Raw genomic sequence first — 21,014 nt, 5'->3', positions numbered from 1 at the left:
AAAAATGAAATTGATGTAATGACATTGTGCTTATTTCTACAAATAACTGATTGAACATGCCTTTAAAATGTGGTGGCAAGAAACTTGCATACTTCGGTTACACATAGAAATTGTAGAGATTGTTTCCTGAGTGTAGTTAAGACTTAATGTTTGGGGAGGACAGTAAAGTAGGAAGTATAGCTAACTGTAATGAGGCAACCTGTTAATTCATCAGCCAAACACTATTCGGTTTTTAGAACTATAAGCAGTGAAGAACTTAATATAAGCTTGATTTTAAAAACCAAATATTTGTTTTGACTACAGATTGTAAACTCTGTAGGTAGTGGCAGGAGCCCTGTTACCACTGCAGTGTTCCTATCATGAAACTTTTCTCTGTGTTTTTCTGATGAGAGATAAGCTGCATTAGCATGGTAAAATGTGCTCTGACAGGTTGCTTTGGATGGGAAAGAGGTGTTTTGTTGGAGCTTCTGTGCTCTCGGGTACAGTGATGGAGTAGGTACAGCACCTGCCTCGTTACCTCAGCCTGGTACTTGCGGGCTCATCACACTGCTTTAGTTCAACAGTCTAATGTGTGGGGTTTGTTCATCAAAAGGTTTAAAGGGAAATACTGCTTGCTACACTCTAAGACACTCTCTGTAACTGTCACTGTATGGAACCATATTTCTTTTGTTTGTAATTATTGTACTTTGTGAGTTATAAAGGGGAAGTCTGTTGTATTGTTGCACGGGACTGGGGGGCAGAGAGGAAGCCCCGAACCCGGTGCTGAGGTTGGAGCCAGCGAGATCAAGCTAGTGTTCAGAGCGCGCCCCTGCTGGTGGAGGGAGGGGGAGTTAGGTAGTTTGAAGTTATATCTTGTTACATGCACCATATAAGGAATAGAGGTTCCGGTGACGGTGAGGCTGGTAACGGACTCTTCTCGAAACTTCTGGGAGCGCCTCGAAACCTCTCGACGATGAGACCCCAGCAACAGAGGGAAGCAATGGAAAAACGCCACATCGACATCCGGGCGAAAGGAGGCAGCGGGATTGGCTGAAGCCTTGAACCGAGAAGGATGAATGACAGCCCCCCAAAGGCTCGCTGTGCGCGTCTTGGGTGGACTGGGAACTGTATAGGGGACTCAGTGCTATGGTTTTTTTTGTCCGCTATCGCTTGCTCAATTTTGTAAATTTATAAATTTGCCTTTTAAAACGAGATTGGCTCATTCATTGATAACAAGTCTAAAGCCTTCTGTGGAGTTCCCTGTTAGTGTAGGCTGAACTGCAGTGTTTTAATGACTTAATGGATGAGTAATTTAAGTGTCTTTAAGTGTGCGTTTAAAAAGGGGAGGGGCGGGGGATAACATGATGGAACGTCTTCGAAAAACTTGCTTTTTGAAGGAAGGATGCTCACCGCGTGGGGCTACAAGGGGCGAGTCAGGCTAGGCTGGCAGATGCGTGTTTCGTGTTTGGCCCGGAGTGCTGCCCCCGCTCCCAAAGGTGCCCGCCTGCTTTGTTTCCCGGCCACGGCCGCTACCCCGGGTGCCCGTGGTTTAATCCCTGGCTGTAGCAGGGGAAGGCCGGCTTCCCTGGCAGTCATTCAGCCTGGGCAGTCTCCAGCCAGAGCTGGGCCGAGCAGTAGCGGCTTGAGCAAGACTCGAACCGGTGATAGACTCCTCCCCTCTGGAGCTCCGGCCCCGCCGCAGCCTTCCGGAGCGGTGCTCGGGACAGAGCCGAGGCCCTCCTGTTTGGTAGGGGGCGCTGCGGGCGAGGTGGGCGACCGCCGCTCTGCTCTCGCCCTGACTCGGTGTCCGGAGTGCGGCCCGGCTGAGGAGAGTCGCGCGCATTGCCCCGCTGCACGCCGCCGCCGTTGTTCACCCGCAGTCATGTCGGTGCCGGTGTCGGTGTCGGGCCCCTTGCGCAGCGAGCTGGCGGAGGCCGTGGCCCAGGCGCGGCTTCTGGTGGTGGGAGCCGGCGGCATCGGCTGCGAGCTCCTCAAGGACCTGGTGCTCACCGGCTTCAGCAACATCGACGTGGTGCGCGCCGGGACCGGGGCCGGGGCGGGTGAGGGGTCGGCGGTCAAGCCGGGGGTTCGGGGAGTGGGGCGGAGGCCGGGGGGGCAGGGGGGTGGTATGTGTCTGCGCGGCCGCTCCCGCCGGCCGCATTGTCTGCGTGTTTTCAAACTGCGCCTGGCCCGCCAAAGCGGCAGGGCGAGGCGAGGACAGGGCCCGCCACAAAGGGGCCGCGGCCTGCGGGCGCCATCCGCGTCCCCGCCTCAGGGCGGTCGGCCCGAGTCGTGCCTGGGCTGCCCGGCGGAGAGAGCGCTGCTACCCCCGGCGGCCCGGCCGCCGTCCTGGGTCCCGCTGTCGCTCCGCAAAGGAGCGGTTGCGCCTCTCTGGGATCCCGTAGGTGAACTATCCCAGGAGATAGCAGTGTGCCATGTTAGCTGCCCACGAGCGGTCTTCAGAGATCCTAATGCCGCCTTCGCTGATGCGGTCAGTAATGGTCCAGTGATAGGAAACTGAACTCTTGGGAGGTGAACTGTCTTTTCAGATACCGAGCTGTAGAGCTGTCAGGCTTAGGAGACCGGCCACGACAGCTTCTCGCGGTCTGTGCTTTAAGTTTTGCTTCCTGATACTAATCTGTAAGTGTGTGTAGGAAGGGCAGAATTGAGAGTTGGTAGAGAAGAAGGGGTTGGAGAGAAATATTGTTAGCAAAAGTCTGATTACCGAGCTTCCAGACCTTTATTAGTAATGTCCTGCTTTATAAAAAGTATATGGTTTTAAGAACTCATGGAAGTACAAAGCCAGGTGGAGCAGAAGGCTTTCCTTGAATACATTTGCTCATGTTTGTGCCTGGCCAGGAGTCACACCTGAGAGTTTTGCATGACAAATTGTCAGAAGTTTTTACCGTCAGACTTGTTGAGCACAGGACGCAGAAACAGCTTTTGTCTAAAACTATATCTGATCATAGAGTTGTGCAACTACTGATTTGCCTTGTTCAGAAAACTAAGGCCTTTCTACTGCAGTATTTTTAAACTTGTAGGTTATGCTTAAGTGTAACTCTAGGTTGTCCCTTTGATTTCAGTCTGTGCTGACAGCACATCTGATTTTAGTATTATATATGGTGAAATAAACGCGCAAAAAAAGTGGAATCCTGTGGTTTTTTGACTGGTCTTTTCCCCCTCTTTACTTTTTCCTACCTTGATACGTCATTTGTGTACTCCTGCAGTCCATTCAGATAGAAGGAGTATAATATCTACTGATTTTCCAGTTAGTCATTAGGTATAAATCTCATTGCAGTACGTTTTTTTTTTCACTTACTATAGTTTGATTTTTCTGTATTGTTTTTCAAGGCAAGTTGGACTCCATTAACTTAAGTACATGTTGGATCAGGGCCATTTTAATTTAAAAATATCATTGGCAATGTTCTATGCAAGACAGTAATGTTTTAATAACGTGTAAGGACTGGGTGGGCAGAAGATGAGGTGAGAGCAAAAAGAATTGGTATGCAGAGATGAAATGTGCTACTGGGAGAATAAAATGCTTTTATCAACATGGTATTATTGAGGGTTTTCGTTGGTTGTTAAATATTAACAAACATGGACATCTGAAAAAGCTTTATATTTTATAAGTTGTGAATTAAAAAAATATTAATACTATTTTAAAAAATCTAGTAGTTTTGAATACCTGACAACTTGCAAACATGTGATTTCATTAAGTATACTTTATGGAAGGCAGTGCCTTTGTCCCATGAAGAACAAAATCAAATTACTCAAAAGCCAGGTCTGAATATGAATATGTATATTCTTAGGAAGCTCTGAGGACCTTCCTTCTGACTTAAAAAAATTGGAATAATGTAAAAGCTGTTTTAGTAAGAGAACTGTTATATTCTGATTATTCTGAGCTACATTGCAGCTTCTCTTGAGGCCTAAGGTCTCAGGTATTCTCTTTAGAGAAAACTTCCTTTGCTTCTGTTGGTCTTGGTAGTACTGTTCTCAAGCGTGGCTTACATCATTTGTTATCATCTCCAGTTAAACTGAATGTTCACTGGGCAGTGGAAATTCTAGCAGTGATGCGCTTGATCATTCTCACTTGAGGTTCTTGGGCTTTCTGGCTTTGGACTAAGCAAGCTTTTTGAGTGTGTCTCAATGAAAGGAAAGGAGGTAGAAATGTGTTCACACAAATACCATTTTCATTTAAAGATGCAAGACCATGGGTAGTGACTAGGGTCCTATAAAAATTAAGAGTCTTTATAATATTTTATAATAGTTCCCTAAAGCATTGTGTATTTTCTGATTGCTCTATAAGCACATATTTAGTGTTTAAATAAAATTCTTTACTATTACAGTTCTTAGTATATTAAAATTTAGATTTAAAAAATATTCTCTTCAGAAAACAGGCAGTTTAATTTTGGAGCATGAATCTCACATGCAAAGGGTCTTCAATGAGAAGTGCATGGCACACTTTTTCATTATTCAAGTTTGGTTAATAAAATTAGAAGTGCATGAGAACACGGTCAGTAGATCATGTTTCAGCTCCATGCTGCACAAACAGTCTGATAGTTCTCTCCATATAGCTGGAAGCTTTACTGTGTTGATTATGTCAACATTGTGTATGGGAACTGGGGAGAAATATCTCTGAGGCTCCAAAAAATTGTCTCCCATCCTAGTTAAAAATGTTAGGGACAGGAGAGGACTTCTGAAAGGATGGTGGATCAGAGCAACTGTTTAATTAAAGCAAAAGTAGTGGCATCAAAGGTAGGAATAAATCTCAAATTTCTAATTAAATCTTAATTCTTACGGTGGAAGGTAAACACATTTGAAATTATGATGCTCATGTGCATGTATTGATAGAATCATGGCTGTTAGGGGGACTACAGTCATGGTGTCCTTTGAGGTTGCACTTCACAGGTGTTCTATGGTACATGGTCTTACACATCTTGATTGCATGATTGGATTTTGGTTTTTTTTTTTTTTTTTGCAAATACACTTAATAATTTTTTAATACACACTTAAGCAGTTAGTCGTGGTGACAACCAGTAAAGCCTTTTGCTCTGCAGTGTATGTATTACACAGTGCAGCCCCCAGTGAACTGATTCAGTTGCTCAAAGCCATGTTCAAATGTAAAGTAGAAATACTAATTAGTTTGCTGAATAGTCTTTCTTTGACCTTGGGGAAGTGTGGAACAGAGCCAGTGGTCATGGTGGTTAGTCCCAAGTTGAGTCTTACTGGACTTACCTAGACTGATGTTTGCAGTGTCCCTTCTGAGTCTTTACACTGCTCCTTATGAATTCTCACATCTTTATCCTGAAGTAAACAGTACAAGGTCAGTAACTGATTGTCCTAACTACTATGCATACCTGTCTCAAAATTCACCTGTGGTTTTAGTAAGGACTCTATTCAGAAAGTTCATTTTGTGTAACCCTTAATTTTTGACATATGGCTCCATTGTTAGTAATTATTTAAAACGACAGAATTCATGAAGATGATTAGGTGATCACTTGTGCCTCCACAGTTGTTAGAGTGTAGATGTAACTCCTGAATGCAGGTCTGAAAAGGAGTTTGTAAAGTTTATGGATTTTGGTCAACCTCATTTTTTCAGATTCTGTTAATGATTGTGTTCCTTTTGTTTCTGTGAAAGTGAAATGGCTGTCTCTTGTGTGTTTATAGATTGATTTGGATACTATTGATGTCAGCAATCTCAACAGGCAGTTTTTGTTTCAAAAGAAACATGTTGGAAGATCAAAATCGCAGGTGAGGAGAAAGTCAATGATCATGTTTTGCTGTCCACAAAATAATACTGAGTATTAGAAACATGTCACTATTTTGTTTCGATTGTGAAAGGGAAGTGTTGGTTGGTTGGTCTTGACTATCCACAGCATTTAATTAAAAAAGTATTTAAATCTCTTAAGGTAGTCAACTTGATACTCAACTGATACCAAGTCTATCTTTAGAAGGAAGGAAGAAATAATAAGTTGTTTTTTGTTTGTGTTTATTTCTAGGTTGCCAAGGAAAGCGTGTTACAGTTTTATCCTGAGGCTAATATTATAGCTTACCATGATAGCATCATGAAGTAGGTTTGGTCTTATGCTCTAATTACATGTTTTAGTTTACAAGTACTGTGCTATTTAAGTGCAATGATGGGGTGTTTTAAGATATTTTACACAGCTACCAGAGTAAGAAGAAAAAGCTGTGAGACTACCACAAACCTGAGTGGGAGTGTGGATTTTGAATGAGTTTTGAGTAGTTCTGGTACTATGCTGTAGTCATTTGCTTATATCTATTTCTCACTTTATTAGCAAGATTTAGTATATACATTTCTATACTGTAAGGCTGCCCTAATGTTTTAAGCTGTTATTAGGTTAAAATAAATGTGAATGTTGAGTCTGCAATGAAAAGAAAGCAGTCCTTTATCTTAGGTAACTGAGTATTATGTGTGCCCAAAACTGTTAAAATTTGGTCTTTATAATCCATAACCAGTGAGTAGAGTACAGGATTATGTAGATTTTCATTAGCTGTTTCCTGTGTTTTAATTTGAATTTGTTTGGTTTCTTAAAATTGATACTGTGACATGTTAAGATTTGAACTCTGATGTTGTTATTAGTCACTGAAACGCTCACTCACTCCATCCTTCTGAAACTGTAAAACAATTAATTTTGTTTCCTCTTTATTCTCTCATAAAGTTCTTCTTTAAATCAGAAAAATGCAATGTAAAAGTACTAAAGCATCAAGATTTTTAAAATCCTATGTCTTGGATCCTAAAAGTATGGAAGTACAATCAAAACCAATTGAGCTATCGCAGTGTAATGACTTATCAACAGTCTGATGGAATGGTCATTACAGTGTGCACATTTTAGCCTCAGCTGGTGGTTTTTAAGGTCTGTTACCACTGCTCAGACAATTTACTCATATTACTGTCAGAACAGTATAAACGTTTCTTCATTGACTGTCTGTTTTCATTGGTCAACTTAGTGCTAATTGCAATAGCTTCCTTCCAGCAGCATAAAATCCATTATTTCATCCAGTTTTAAAATGGGCAGAAGGCAAACGGGGCAGTTAAAGCCTAGCAGTTAAATCATAATATGTATAATTTATCACATCAGTCTGCCCTTTGCGTGTGTGTAGTTTCTGTTGTGCCATAATAACCAATAACTTTGATATACTATTCTGAGTATTGTTTTTCTTTTCCATAGCCCTGACTATAATGTAGAATTCTTCCGCCAGTTTACGTTGGTTATGAATGCTCTGGATAACAGAGGTGAAGTTTTCACTATGATTTTTACTGGAGATGAAAATAACTGTTGTTTGCATGAATAATCATGCAAACAGAACTTTAATGTGTTTTAGTATTTCAGCAATGTCAGTTAGATAAGTATCCTCTTAACCTCTTTGTAGTTTCACTAATGCTTGTGTGCTTTACTAGAAATTGAAAAGGTAGTTAGTGCTTTAACCGGTGTTTAGAAGGTAAACATAAACTGCTGTGCTGCTGCTTTATGGGAACCAATGATTATCATGTGTACATGTGTAATTTTATTCAGTTGAGTTTGCTATATTTAATACTGTTGGTGTATTTTGTGTTAATTGAAAAATAACTGTCAAAAAGGCGTAGTAGTGCTTTATGATGAAATAAGGCACTGAAGGATAAATGTTTGCATAGGAGGCTGGTTTGAATTTGGAGAAGTAAAACTTTTTTTTCTGTTTTTCTTTAAAATCTCTTGGTTTGCAGCTGCCCGTAACCATGTGAACAGGATGTGTCTGGCTGCTGATGTTCCTCTTATAGAGAGTGGAACAGCAGGCTACCTTGGACAAGTAACAGTTATTAAAAAGGTTAGTTTGTGTATTGTTACTCTTGTCACTTTAAGTTTAAATCATTGGCTATTTTAAACAACAGGGCATTGGGTGTTTTGAGATACAGTTACAGTTCAGCTGGTAATAGCATATGCTATCAGTAGCCTTCACAGTGTGACACGTAAATATTCTGCTTTTCACCAGGGAATGACAGAATGTTATGAATGCCATCCCAAACCAACTCAGAAGACTTTTCCAGGCTGCACAATCCGAAATACACCATCAGAACCTATCCACTGCATTGTGTGGGCTAAGTATTTGTTCAAGTAAGTGATTTATTTAAAAAGAAAACAGGTACTGTGGTTCACTCTTCTGGTTCCTAAACCTACAGACAGAGAAATAAAGTGAACATGCTGGTTTTGGTTTTTTTTTTTGTTCAAATGAATACGGATTATAGGGAAAATCTCCAGTTCTTTGGCCTGGGTTTTAAGGTGCAGTCTGGGGCTATTTTAATTTTAATACAAAGATGAAAGGTTGGCTAGTACTTAGACCTTGTTTTAATATCACAGAAAATCTGGCATTTTGGCATGGTACTGTTTACTTTGTTCTTCACCTGTGTGTGAAGTTAACACATTTTTCAGTTTAATGATGTATTAACAGATGTAAAGTTTGCTGGGATCTTGGAGGGTTATAGGCAATACATTCAGTACTACAATATAAATACAATGCTAGGTGAACAGTAATACAGAACTGGTTTGCTAAATTAGTTTTTGTATTGGACATCTTGTGTTGCCAGTGTTAAGACCATATGTAATGAATCCCAACAATTTAAAAAGCAATATGTGAAATGGTGCTCTGATAGCAAGAATTCTAAAGTGGATATATGTATCTTTTAGCAAATATTTTAGTCTTTTACAAGATATGATAAAATTCTAGTGTCGTGTTATTGTTCTTAATTATTATATAGCCAGTTGTTTGGAGAAGAAGATGCTGATCAAGAAGTCTCTCCTGACAGAGCTGATCCTGAAGCTGCCTGTGAGTGTGAAATAAGCTAGTAGCTTACCCTGTTACCAAGCAGTTCTTGTTTCTGTACATCTTTTAAAGTTAGACAGGTCAGCTGCATGTTCTTTTAAGATGATTCCATTTACTGTGCCCTTGAGCAGTAAGAGTTTGGGATGTGTTGACACTAGTTTCCCTAGCAGATCTTCATGTACATGGTGCATAATTTGGTTCCCTCCTACTGTCGTATTTGAAAGAATTTCCATGTTTTTAGTTAACTCGATCCATAGTGCATACCAGAGGTTTTTGCGCGGAGAATGTGCAAAACAAAAAAGCCATTGCAAAGTAACAACAGCTTAATAGTTTCACCTGTCAGAAGCATGGCCCTTGTGGGCAGTCTAAAACATTATTAAATGATTGCTTCAGCTGTTGTGAAGGCTTTTTAATACAGTGTAAGATGGGTCACTGGCATTCACCAAATTTTCTCAGGTAGTGTGTGTACAACAGCTGTGAGGAACACAATCGATATGCTAATCATAAAGTTCCAGTTAACACATCCAAGTGTTAAGATATGATTTAGATGAATGGGCTTGTATCTGTTGGGAGACTCCTGTTCCCTCTTGTCCTGGATTCAGCAGTAGCAGTCATTTTCACCTTCTTAGTAGCTGGTGCAGTCCTGTGGTTTTGACTTTCAGCTTTCAAACAATGCTGATAACACCCATGGTTTTAGTTGTTGCTAAGTAATGCTTACTTAGCTTCCCTTTTGAACTGAAAACTGAGTGGTGTTTGTAGTCACTCTATATTTTCCATTGATAGCTGAGGGGTTGCAAGGAAATACCAGGATTTTATGTGAACACTTCCAGACTGAAACATTTCTGTGTTAATCTGTATAGGAAATATGGCCATTTTGAGTGATGTTTTTATAGCTATTCTGTAAGGACAGTAACTGTAGTTACTGTACAGGTGCATAAGCATTATTGTTCTTTCTTTTGGATCCTCTGATAGATGAATAGACTTGGGAGAGGAAGCTTAGAGCCTTCTCTGAGCATCAGATAGCAATCACCCAGCAGATTGTTCCTAGAGGATGTGTAGGATGAAATAGCTGAGCCTTTAAGACAGTGGTATATAAAGTTACTCAAAGCAATGGCTTCTGGAATACTTGGAAGGTAGCAGTCACACTGCCACTTACATAAAGATACCAGTGCAATTGTAGGGGGTCCTCAGCCTGTAGCTGTGCTGTAGTGGGCCAAACTGTCCATAGCAGTGGTGCTGTGGACCTACGTGGTGTATGGGGGAGAGACAGTGCAACCTTTGCAAAGGGAATTTATGCCTCGCATAGCTCTGCAGGTCCTTTAAAGGAATCGGGAAGCCTGTGGACAAATATATCTGGTTTATATTCTTCTGAATCTGCAGGGGGCACTCAGAAGCTTTTTGTGAGGAACCTGAAGGAGCTCAGCAGCCATAGGGACAAAAAAGGATGGAGATCCTGAAGTGGCTAAACTACTTAAATGATAGAGATAAGTGGTGATTAGAGGAGAGTCTCAGACTGGGGATGGGACCAATGTTGTACAGCATACAGGATTAGGCGAAGTCACTTAGGACAATAAAGGTGAGAACTGACTGCAAAAAGTAGTGAAATGCTGCACAGTAACTGGGCAATGTGCCATTAGGTAGATTTGGTGCAGATAAATACAAAGTGATGCAAATAATGCACTGGTGAAAAGGGGAAACATGCACAAGTTGACATATAAAGGATGGTCTCTGAATTCTCTTATCCAGTCAAGATGTTAATAGGTAGTTTATGAAAAAACATCAACCTGCTGCTTATTAGGAGTCATGATAGCAGTTGCTGGATGTGACTGGGAAAGGAACACAAAATGAATAGCATCTGTGTGCATGTAATGCTTTTGCATAGAAATAACAAGAGCTAAGATAAGATGGGTGTTTTTGTGTTGGAAGTTCTAATCAAATGAAGACTGGAGACTACTTAAGGAGAATCACTGGACATACAATGAAATCACAATATTATGTGGAGAGTATTAGGGAACAGTTGTTCACTCTTTCTGCCAATAAAGAGATGACAACAAGTTAAATTAGTGAGTTGCAGTTGCAGAAGCAAACAGTCGCACTGTGTCTAATTCAGCTTTTCTCAGCACAGTAAAGCCATTTTATGGTCTCTGCATAATTTTGGTTATTGACTCCAGGGGAAATGTTTGGATGGGAACTTTCCTGTTTTTGACTGAAATATTGGTTCATATTTATTAATAGGGGAGCCAGCAGAAGCAGAAGCCAGAGCACGAGCATCCAATGAAGATGGTGAGATTAAACGTGTTTCAACTAAGGAGTGGGCTAAATCAACTGGTTACGATCCAGTTAAACTTTTTACTAAGGTATCTTCTTTACCCCCATAAATTTCTTTATTTGAAGTGCATGAGGTGCTGTAAAGTTGTCAAACCCCAGTTTGGACACTTAATGCTAGCTATTTATTAAGCAATTATGCCACAATTTCCACCAATTTTGCTGTAATATTGGTCTTTTACAACACTTGTTTGTTTTATGACATTCCATATGTGTTGTACAGATGGCTTCAGCAGCTTGTCTGTACTGCACAGAAACACTTCATTCACATTCCTTTTAATATGAAAAGGTAAACCTGAATTCTGTAGGAATTTCACTGGGTATAATCACAAACAATCTGAGGACCTAAAATCTGTCAGTCATCTGTGTATAATCACGCTACAGCATGAGAAAATACAAACGGGTTTAAGAGTTTTCCTTCCAAATAGTTGCTGAAAGTGGATGAATAGAGGAAATTTGTATAGAATGTAATGTTGATAGGTAGTAATAACTTTACTTTGGAAACACACATTGGCATGTAGGTAAGAATGTGTTGGGGAGCTACAAATAGCTGTAGTGTTGGCTTCAGCAGGCAAATGAACCCACTGCTTGTTTGAATTGTTTCTTGATTTTTACTTTATTCCTTCTCAGATTGATCAAAGCTATATCTGCCTTATGTAATAAGTTTTAGAGGATGGGGAATATGAATTTTTTCAAATCTGTTTTTATTTATATGGTTGAAAATATTTTCAAGGACAAAAGCAAGAACCCATAAATATCATGCTGATTTTTCAATTTCACAGCAGATATAAAGTATGCTCTTTTTTTACCTTTCATTTTAATGTGTTTTGTTTTGGTTTTATTTGTTTATTTTAATGTTTTCTAGCTTTTCAAAGATGACATTAGATACCTGCTGACAATGGATAAGCTCTGGAGGAAAAGAAAACCTCCAGTGCCGCTGGACTGGGCTGAGGTGCAAAGTCAAGGTAATTATCCCTCCTCCCACTGTTTATTTGTAAGCCATACTTGCTGTTTATTAAGGCATCTCTGTGATACTTAATTTTCTCAGTGCCACAGTCGAGTACTGAAAAACGAACATCTTAATTCTTTTCAATTCCTGAAGATTTAAAATTTTTCTCTATATAGAAAACATTTTCTTTCTAAAACTGTTTTGCACTTGTTATTTTAGATACTTGGTATTGGCTGTAGAAAATTCACATTTCACAAAATTACGTATCATCTTATTCTAGGAGCACTGATATATTTTTCTCTGAAAGCTGAGTTTTGCTGAAAATTTACATTTGCTGAATTTGTTCATGTGTAGGCAATTAATATAAATGTAGTTGCAGTTTTAAATGCAGATTTGTTGTCAAATGCTTGGGTTGCTATAGTTCAGGGATATTCTTCAATTTAGAAAAGACATAATTTTGCTGAAATTGGAAAATTCCTAGCTCTTTGGAGAACTTCTGTGAGATTTTTAAGTCTTCCTGATTTTAACATTTTTCTTCCTTTTCCCAAAGAGAAAAACACATCTGATCTACAAAATGAGTCTTCTGCAGTCTTGAAGGATCAGCAGGTTCTTGATGTCAAGAGCTATGCACGCTTATTTTCAAAGAGTGTTGAAACCCTGAGACTTCACCTGGCTGAGAAGGGAGATGGAGCAGAGCTTATATGGGATAAAGTTAGTCTGCCAAATACATAAGAACCAGTTGTAGCCTACATATGTAGTATAAATATTAATTATACTCCGTTTCATTCCAAAATACTCCTCTGGTCCTAGTTAGAACAATATCTGGTACCTCTCTGAAAGGGCTTTGCATATGTAAACAAATACAAACTTTAAACACTGTATTTTGTAACTTGCTGTGAGTGTAAGTATTAGTTGTGATGTAGAATAATTCACCAGCTTCAGAAAGCACAGATTCAGGAGTACTTGTCATATTTTGATTTTGGAAATATTTTAATAATGCAACTTCACTTTTTGCTTTTTAGCTTTCTCTAAAACATGCTCATAAACAGTGAGTTGTAGTTAGAGTTCTACTGAGTTGTACCTTCTAATTAGCTCTGATGATAGGTATGTGATATGAGTTTCACTGAAAAAGAAAAGAATTTTCTCTCTTAGCACCACAGTGTATCCTCATGCAGTCATTGTCGTTTAGCATAAAAAAAAAAGTAATACATAAATACAGGAGGGACAAAATAATAAAATAATACTACAACAGACAGTAAAAATACTTCTTTCTGAAACACCCATTTTTGAAACTGAGCTTAAAACATTGTAAGATTTAGGATTTGGGTATTCTTTTGAACATGCAACACATTTTATTGGTACTAATATGCTACTGAAATAGTAAGTACAATTGTTAAACGTGTATTTCAAGTAGTACTGCTCTGACTAAATATGACATCTGAAAGAGGAAGTATATTGCTTTGGAATGGAATACTGCACAGATTTTTTTTTTAAACTTCCTATTTTTAAGGTTTCAGGAAATGCATGTTGCAAGCTTTTTCCAGTGACTGTGATTTTTAAATACTTAATATATTAATTTCTTGTCAAGGATGATCCTTCTGCGCTGGATTTTGTCACTTCTGCTGCAAACCTCAGGATGCATGTTTTCAGTATGAATATGAAGAGCAGATTTGATATCAAGTGTAAGGATAAAATACAACACTGTTCTATTTAAATAATAATTTAAACTTTTCATTTACTGTTAAAAATCTTGCATACTCTTGCTTTTTTTACAGCAATGGCAGGAAATATTATCCCAGCTATAGCTACTACTAATGCGGTAATAGCTGGTCTCATAGTGCTGGAGGGTTTGAAGATTTTATCAGGAAAAATAGATCAGTGTAGAACGGTAAGTGGGAATGAGATACTTTCACTTTCTTGTTACTTATTTGTTTAGAAGTCACAATTAATCTGCTTTGACTATTCTGTAGTTTTACTGTCTCTCAGATGTTGCTTCGGTAGATTCTGAATGTGCTGGGAACTTTCAATCACAATGAAACAAAGAGGTAGAAGTCTTAGGAACATTACATTCCTCGGAGTTAATAAAATTCAGTTGCTGAATAGGATATAGAACCAAACTGACATCATTTGAAATATGGTTGTTTCATCTTAATTTGGCAGCAGCTGGTCAGTCAGCACAGGTGTTACTGTGGACTGGCTGTAATACATACTTTTTCCTGTTCTGCAGGCATGTCAAGAAAAATTAGGGAACAACAACCTGTGAGACTAAACAAATAAATCTGTAGGAAAACAGGTTTTATGACTGATGTTACTTACAGAATAACTTGTTTTGTTCTCTTCTGTCCTCAAGATTTTTCTGAACAAGCAGCCAAATCCCAGAAAGAAGCTATTGGTTCCTTGTGCTTTGGATCCTCCAAATCCTAACTGTTACGTATGTGCAAGTAAGCCAGAAGTGACTGTGAAACTTAATGTACACAAAGTTACTGTGTTAACGCTCCAAGATAAGGTAAATCTTGAGTATTAACTATGAATTCTGTTATTATTCTAATATTGTAAATTATTAAAGTTAGGGGTTTGCTCTGTGTATTTTGACTGAACACTAACATTTATATTTGCTTTACATTTTGCATTTCTCTGAGCAACAAGACCTAGATAAGCCAGTCTGCTTCTTGCCCATGTGCACTTTTTTATCTTGTGAAAGAATGTTTGTATCTTACGACTTTTTGGTGGTTTAAAAGCCTGTTTTTATGTAACAACAAAAAAATGAATTTGTATTTCAGTTGTTCAGTAGCCACATTACAGCTGTATAGTCATAGTTGATGTGTCTGCCATTTTATGAAGTATTCTAATTTTTTTTCAGCATATCTAAACCTGTAGATTTCAGACAGCACAAAATACCATTCTTTTATTCATGGACATTTAGAAAAAAAAAAGTATGAGCATTAGAGTTTTTCAGCAGATGTCTCAAAATGAACCAGAATAAGAAACTCGACACAATTCAAGGGCTTTTTTGTGTTTTTAAGTCCAATCTTAATTAAATAATTATCTACATCTTTTCAGATAGTGAAAGAAAAATTTGCTATGGTAGCACCAGATGTACAAATAGATGATGGAAAAGGAACTATCCTTATCTCTTCAGAAGAAGGAGAAACAGAAGGTATGCATACTGAAGCTTTTTAGATAAAAGTAGATACAAACTAGGAAGAAACCAAGATATACAGAATGAAAGTATAGCAAATGGTCTAGGCTTCATCCTATAGACTAATATTTGAAGCAAGCTGGCTTGAAAGTATTTAACTGCTTCAAAAATAGCTACTGGTATCATCTGCAAGCTTGCATGTCCAGCTCAGTTTTCCTATTTAAAGTACTTTTCACCTGAAGTGTCAGGATTCCTTTCAAGAGTAGGTATTCAGCTATGAAAGTGCTCCAGTCGTTTTCCTGTCTTCACAAGGCTACTTCGTTTTCTTGTTCTTAGATTGTGGTCATTTTAATAATGCTTGAAAGCACTGTTGTAATACAAATATTCTCTCCAAAATGTTTCTAAATGTAATAATAGGGAAGTGCTTGAACATGATGTAAGAGAGGTAAATATGTCAAACATAAGCAGTTTTAGCTCCTGCCAAGCTTTAAATGTAGCTAATACATGTTAATCTTACATTTCTACATAGAAGTTCTGGAGTACTCATTTCATCATACTCACTCAGGTGTAAAGGATCTTTACATAGATAGCTGTATACACTACTGCTGTACATACTGCAGGCTTTCACTTTTTTTGTAGCAAATAACCACAGGAAGTTATCAGACTTTGGAATTCGAAATGGCACTCGACTACAAGCAGATGATTTCCTCCAGGACTATACACTATTAATCAATGTGCTTCATAGGTAAGGATTCTGAAATAATTATTTTTGTATATAGAACAGTTCCACCAGGAATTTCCAACTCAGAATTTTAAATTAATGAAAAAAGCTCAAAGATTAAGTTGTAGACAGAAAATAAAGAAGTAAAAGAGAAATTACTATTTTTTAATGAATTTGTAAACTTCAGGGTGTTTGGGGTTTTGTTGTGGATTTTTTTGTTTTGGGGGGGTGGGGTGTTGGTTTTCTTGTTTGTTCAGGGTTTCTTTCCAAGAGTAATTGGAAAATGTTTATTTGAATAATTTGTCATTGCACAGCATAAATATACAGTGCAGAAAACGAATTTACTTTTGAGGCAGCCAGCAAATGAGAAACTGCCATTAAAATCTTTTAAAAGGCAGAAAGCCACCCAGGCCACTGAGGTAGTAAATCCTGTGTTTGACTACCTGTGTTCAGATACAGCAATGCAAATAGAAGTCACTTTGAAATAACTGATGTGTGTATTTAACCCTGGACAAGTAACATACATTTTTGTACAGTAATTTAACACACTACACTTAAGAGTGAGAGCAGGAATGTGACATTGAGGAAGAAAGGTAAGCTCAGGTAATGTGTTTAAGTCATGGCACTGGGTGGAACAGTGTTTGTGAGTAGCTAAAGCATAAATTCTGAATTAGGACTAAACATATTTTCCTCTTTTTTAATGTGTTTTTCTTGTTTTGTCACAGTTGCAGGGTGCTCTAACACTGTAATAACATACATTCTTTGTTAAAAAGACAGGATTTTTTATTTTCACCTAGTTGTTTAAAAGTATATGTATTCTTCTACAGTGAAGACCTAGAAAAAGATGTAGAGTTTGAAGTTGTTGGTGATACCCCTGAAAAGGTTGTCCCTAAACCATCAGAGCCAACATCCAAGAACATTACCAATGGGAGTGATGATGGAGCGCAGCCCTCAACATCAACAGGTAAGTAACAGTAATAAGTATGAAATTAAAAAAAGTCTTTCAGTAGAGCAGTCCAGTTAAAATGGTTGTGTTCATTTTTATGACTTTGCCAACATGAAATAACAGGCATTTAAATTGCCTTAGAGTATAAATGTAATATTAAATAGGAGAATGCACATTTACAGTTGCTAAAAAAATGCACATTTAAGATCGATACAAAGGTTTACAGTACATACAACCTGAAATTACATTTATCTTCCAAGGGTTTAGTGGGGCGTCATCTTAAATGCATCATTTTGCAGAGTATTTTAAATTAAGTTAGATCCATTCTATCTGATAGTCATGCTATTGCTTGGCAAAAAAGCATCAACCGTATTTATCACTTTCTCCTAGCAGATTAAAAATTATTTTGTAAATGTCTTTGATCATGTTTCATTTTGTTGATTTAAAAAGATATCTTTATTATCTGCTTCCAAAATAATTCTTTTTCACCTGTCAAGCAAAGCATGGCAAGAAAATAGTATTTCCTATTCAGGAAGAAGTACCATCACCTTCCTAATGTACAAGATAAGAACATACTCAAAGTAGGTTAAGTTAAATCAATATCAGATGCTTCAGCACTTGAAGGCTCATGTTCTGGAAACATCATAGTGTTCTATAGGGGTAGCGTATGAATCTGAATACTTGTGACATAAATGTTTGATATCTCTTAGTTCTGTTTTACACTTTTCAAAATACTCTTGCAGTTAAATGGCAAAGAATAATAAAGGATGCTCCAAGCTGTATTTGGTGCATTAGGGACATTTTTATGTACGAAATTTGGGTTGAGGGTAGGCTGTCTTTACAGAATCCACTTGAATTAAAAACATATTTTGCAGCTCCAGATCAAGATGATGTGTTGATTGTTGATTCTGAAGATGAAGGTACTTCAAGCAATGTTGATGATGATATGGAAAACAAAGCCCGCAAGAGAAAATTAGAAGATGAAGAGTGTGTCAGTACAAAGAGAGTGCGTACTGAGCAGACAGAAGAGCAAGATGAAATTATAGCATTAGACTGAACATGCAAATGCCTCTTGACAAAATGATTCAGATAATGTAATACAGTAACAGCATATTATGTTGGGATGTGAAAGATGCACAGAACTAGACTATTCTTAAGGCCTTTGTTCCAAGTGAATACCAAAACACTGACTTAAGTAATTTGTATCTGTTTCTCTTAATGATAAAGATCTCTTCTCAGTAGACTCTTTCAGAAGTTTTTCGATATGAATTCCATATATTAATGTAGTAGAAACATAGTTTTGAAATACTTACAGATAATTATTTGCTTAAACAGTCATAAAAAAAGCATGTTACGAAGTGTAAATACTGTTTAGGTATAATTCAATAGGACAAAAAAAACCCTACCAATATTAGTAAAGGGTAATCATCTGATGTCCAGATATGGAGTACTTTTATTTTTTTATCTTTGTTTGTTTTTCTTGAAGAAAACCAGGTTTAGCCTAGTCCTAAACATTTTTCACACCCTGAACAAGTGAAGAAAAAAAATTCGATAAAAGAGATTAGTGCCATGTTCTAACAGTGTTTTTGAACTTCAGCTGGAACTATGTACATTACTGTAAAACTGTTAATTTACTGAAGTTTTTCAGCTCGTACTGCCTGGTATGTCAGTGTAAGAAGCAAATTTTTGTGTATTGTTACAGTTTCAGGTTATTTATATTTGATGTTTTGTAAACTCAGATACTACTACTATACTGTACATCTGATGGACCAAATAAATGACATCTGAAATACTTGCTATATTTGCTTGCACTTATCAGATTTTACAATGTATAGCCTTCAAAAATTACTGTATTATTTTCATTTTTCTAAACATAACCTAGTAGTACAGAACTTAAGCTTCACTTGTTTGAGGTGAAAGGGGATTTTTTTTAATAAAACTTTTGTGAATGGTTCTTTTCTTGGACAATCAATTATTTGCCTCTTCAGTTGGAACATTTGCATCATCACACAAATGCTTTGCCACCTCATGCCTTCAGAAAGAAGAAAGCATCAGTTTGTTGGATGTTACATTTTGTGCATAGGACAAAAGTGCAGTGTTTAGAATCTGTATCTTAAAACCAGCTGCATTCATCTATTTTGGTAGCTCTCAAAACCATCAGTGTTGATCCTTAGAACACATTTATCAGCCTTTGCTTGTCACTGCACTAACATTGTTTTCCAGCTTTGTGTTAGCGAACCAAAACTGCTACTACTTCTACTTAGGTATGCTGAATTAGCCTTTCAGTGCAGAGGAATGGATGGGACAAGATTTATTCTGTTAAAATTTGCAAACTGAATTTTGAACAAGATTTTAATTGTATAGAAGCAGAATGTAAAAACTAACTTTTGAGTTAGTTGCTTCTTGGACAGCATGTGTGAAGACTAAGAGGTAAAGATGTAAATTAGAGGCATTACAGAAAGGATTTTTAATGCTGTGGTGAGAAGCTTTTATAGTTCCTTGCTATGAGCAGCTGATGCGCTAGAATTTAATATGTCTAGTTACATCTTCCAAAATTAAGGCTGACATTTTGGGTTTAAAGTTTTACTAAAAAGAAGTTACTGGTTTGTTAAATTAGTTATTTAATAGCTTAGCTGTGTAATAAGATGTATTTATTGTGCCATGACAAAGCTTTATCTAAGCTGATAGCATGTGTAATATATCTAAAACAGTCTGATCCTACCTTACTGCCCTGTTTGTACTGGTTGATACACAGGAACTTAGCTTTCAACTATAGTTCTGGTAACCTTATTATATTAGTTTTACTGAAGTTGAGTAAGTTTGAAGATGACTTCGAAGTTGAATGGTAGATGACCTGAATTGAAATAACACACAACACTAACAGATTTTGGGGTTGATAAGGTGGTGCGCTATCCAGTCCCATTCAGTCTCACTGGCTCCTTAAGTTACTAGTGTTAACAGTGTAAGATGATAGTACTGGAATTATGAAGTATTTGGGATGCTGCCATCCAAGAAGATAGTCAGTAGTTTTTCAGGTCAGTAGACAAGTGTCAAGAAGGCCACATTGCAGAAATGTTCAGAATTGATCAGACAGTATCTGATGGAGGGGTACTGCTGCAGGACACTGGTTAGGTTAAGTTTTGGAAAATTATCAAGTAATTTTTATGATGCGCCATCATTTGGTTTGCAGCATGAAAGGCAGTCTAGAATTTTAACTACCCAAGCAATCACATCTTGATATATTTACAATATATTGATATATTTGGGTTGCTTTTGTTTGGTTAGTAAGTTAGATGGCCGAAAAATGCTCTTACATCCTTCCTGCAAGATATTTTGAAGTGAATGATTTTTAATCTCTTTTCACAGGCTGCTCCTATAGAACATACAACAGGCTGTTCATATAGTGTCAGCTGTTCTAATTGTTTTTTTTAAGTTTGTCAATGCTGAATAAAAAATGTAAGCTGTTTCTGTGCTAAATGAAAAACTGCTTTTCAGAACTGAAGTATGAGTGTCCTTAATTGGCTTTTAATCACCAACATTGTATTAGTGTAGAATTTTCCACCTTAACTTTCTCATGCCCTTGAGAGCAAGTTATAAATTGAAGCATTTATTAAGCTTTCAAGTAATTAAAAAAATACCACAAGACAAGCCACTTTTCAACCGACAACTTGTTCAGCTGCTAATCACAGTAATACCGATATGGAACGAAGTGTAGCTGGAAAACGTAAGATTGAAATGTTAATACTGGGGGAGAAATTCTTCCTAGCACCTTAGCTTGGCAATTCTCATGTAGGCTCTGTCTTCACTAACAATTTTTGAGGCAAGCTCCTTAATCAGTTTAGAAGTTCCTATTTGCAGTGGTACAAATTACTCTTTTTGTCTTACAGCTTTCTCAAATTGTTTATACTGAAACAAGTTTCTGTAAAGCAGATTATAAGCTTTTCTGGCTGCTTTTCATAGTAAAAATTAATTCTTGATGCTTGTTTTTTTATTTATGTGGTAAATTTCAGTTGCATGTATGAAAAAGACGAAAATACTTTAGCGTAGCTGAACATAGCAGTGTATCTTTGTATGCTAGTTCAATATTCTTTTTATGCAGTGGAGCATGGAGAGAAGTATCAACCACTGTTGATATACA

The 21,014-nt window shown here is 37.6% G+C and overlaps 1 protein-coding gene across 1 annotated transcript; it reads left to right on the top strand.

The window, feature by feature from the left end:
* Nucleotides 1-1,784: 1,784 nt before the first annotated feature.
* On the top strand, nt 1,785-18,830 carry UBA2 (ubiquitin like modifier activating enzyme 2). The gene is made up of 17 exons (XM_005152177.4): nt 1,785-2,011; nt 5,647-5,730; nt 5,979-6,049; nt 7,170-7,234; nt 7,703-7,803; nt 7,969-8,090; nt 8,732-8,799; nt 11,032-11,153; nt 11,987-12,086; nt 12,621-12,781; nt 13,659-13,752; nt 13,846-13,958; nt 14,421-14,576; nt 15,131-15,227; nt 15,849-15,954; nt 16,758-16,894; nt 17,752-18,830. The coding sequence occupies exons 1-17, from the start codon at nt 1,862-1,864 to the stop codon at nt 17,931-17,933; spliced, it is 1,929 nt and encodes a 642-aa protein (XP_005152234.1). The 5' UTR covers nt 1,785-1,861; the 3' UTR covers nt 17,934-18,830.
* The last annotated feature ends 2,184 nt before the right edge of the window (nt 18,831-21,014 follow it).

This window comes from Melopsittacus undulatus, chromosome Z (assembly GCF_012275295.1).
Source record: "Melopsittacus undulatus isolate bMelUnd1 chromosome Z, bMelUnd1.mat.Z, whole genome shotgun sequence".
Taxonomy (NCBI): domain Eukaryota; kingdom Metazoa; phylum Chordata; class Aves; order Psittaciformes; family Psittaculidae; genus Melopsittacus; species Melopsittacus undulatus.
The sequence above is the reverse complement of the archived record's forward strand: the minus strand, read 5'-3'. Positions and strand labels throughout refer to the sequence as shown.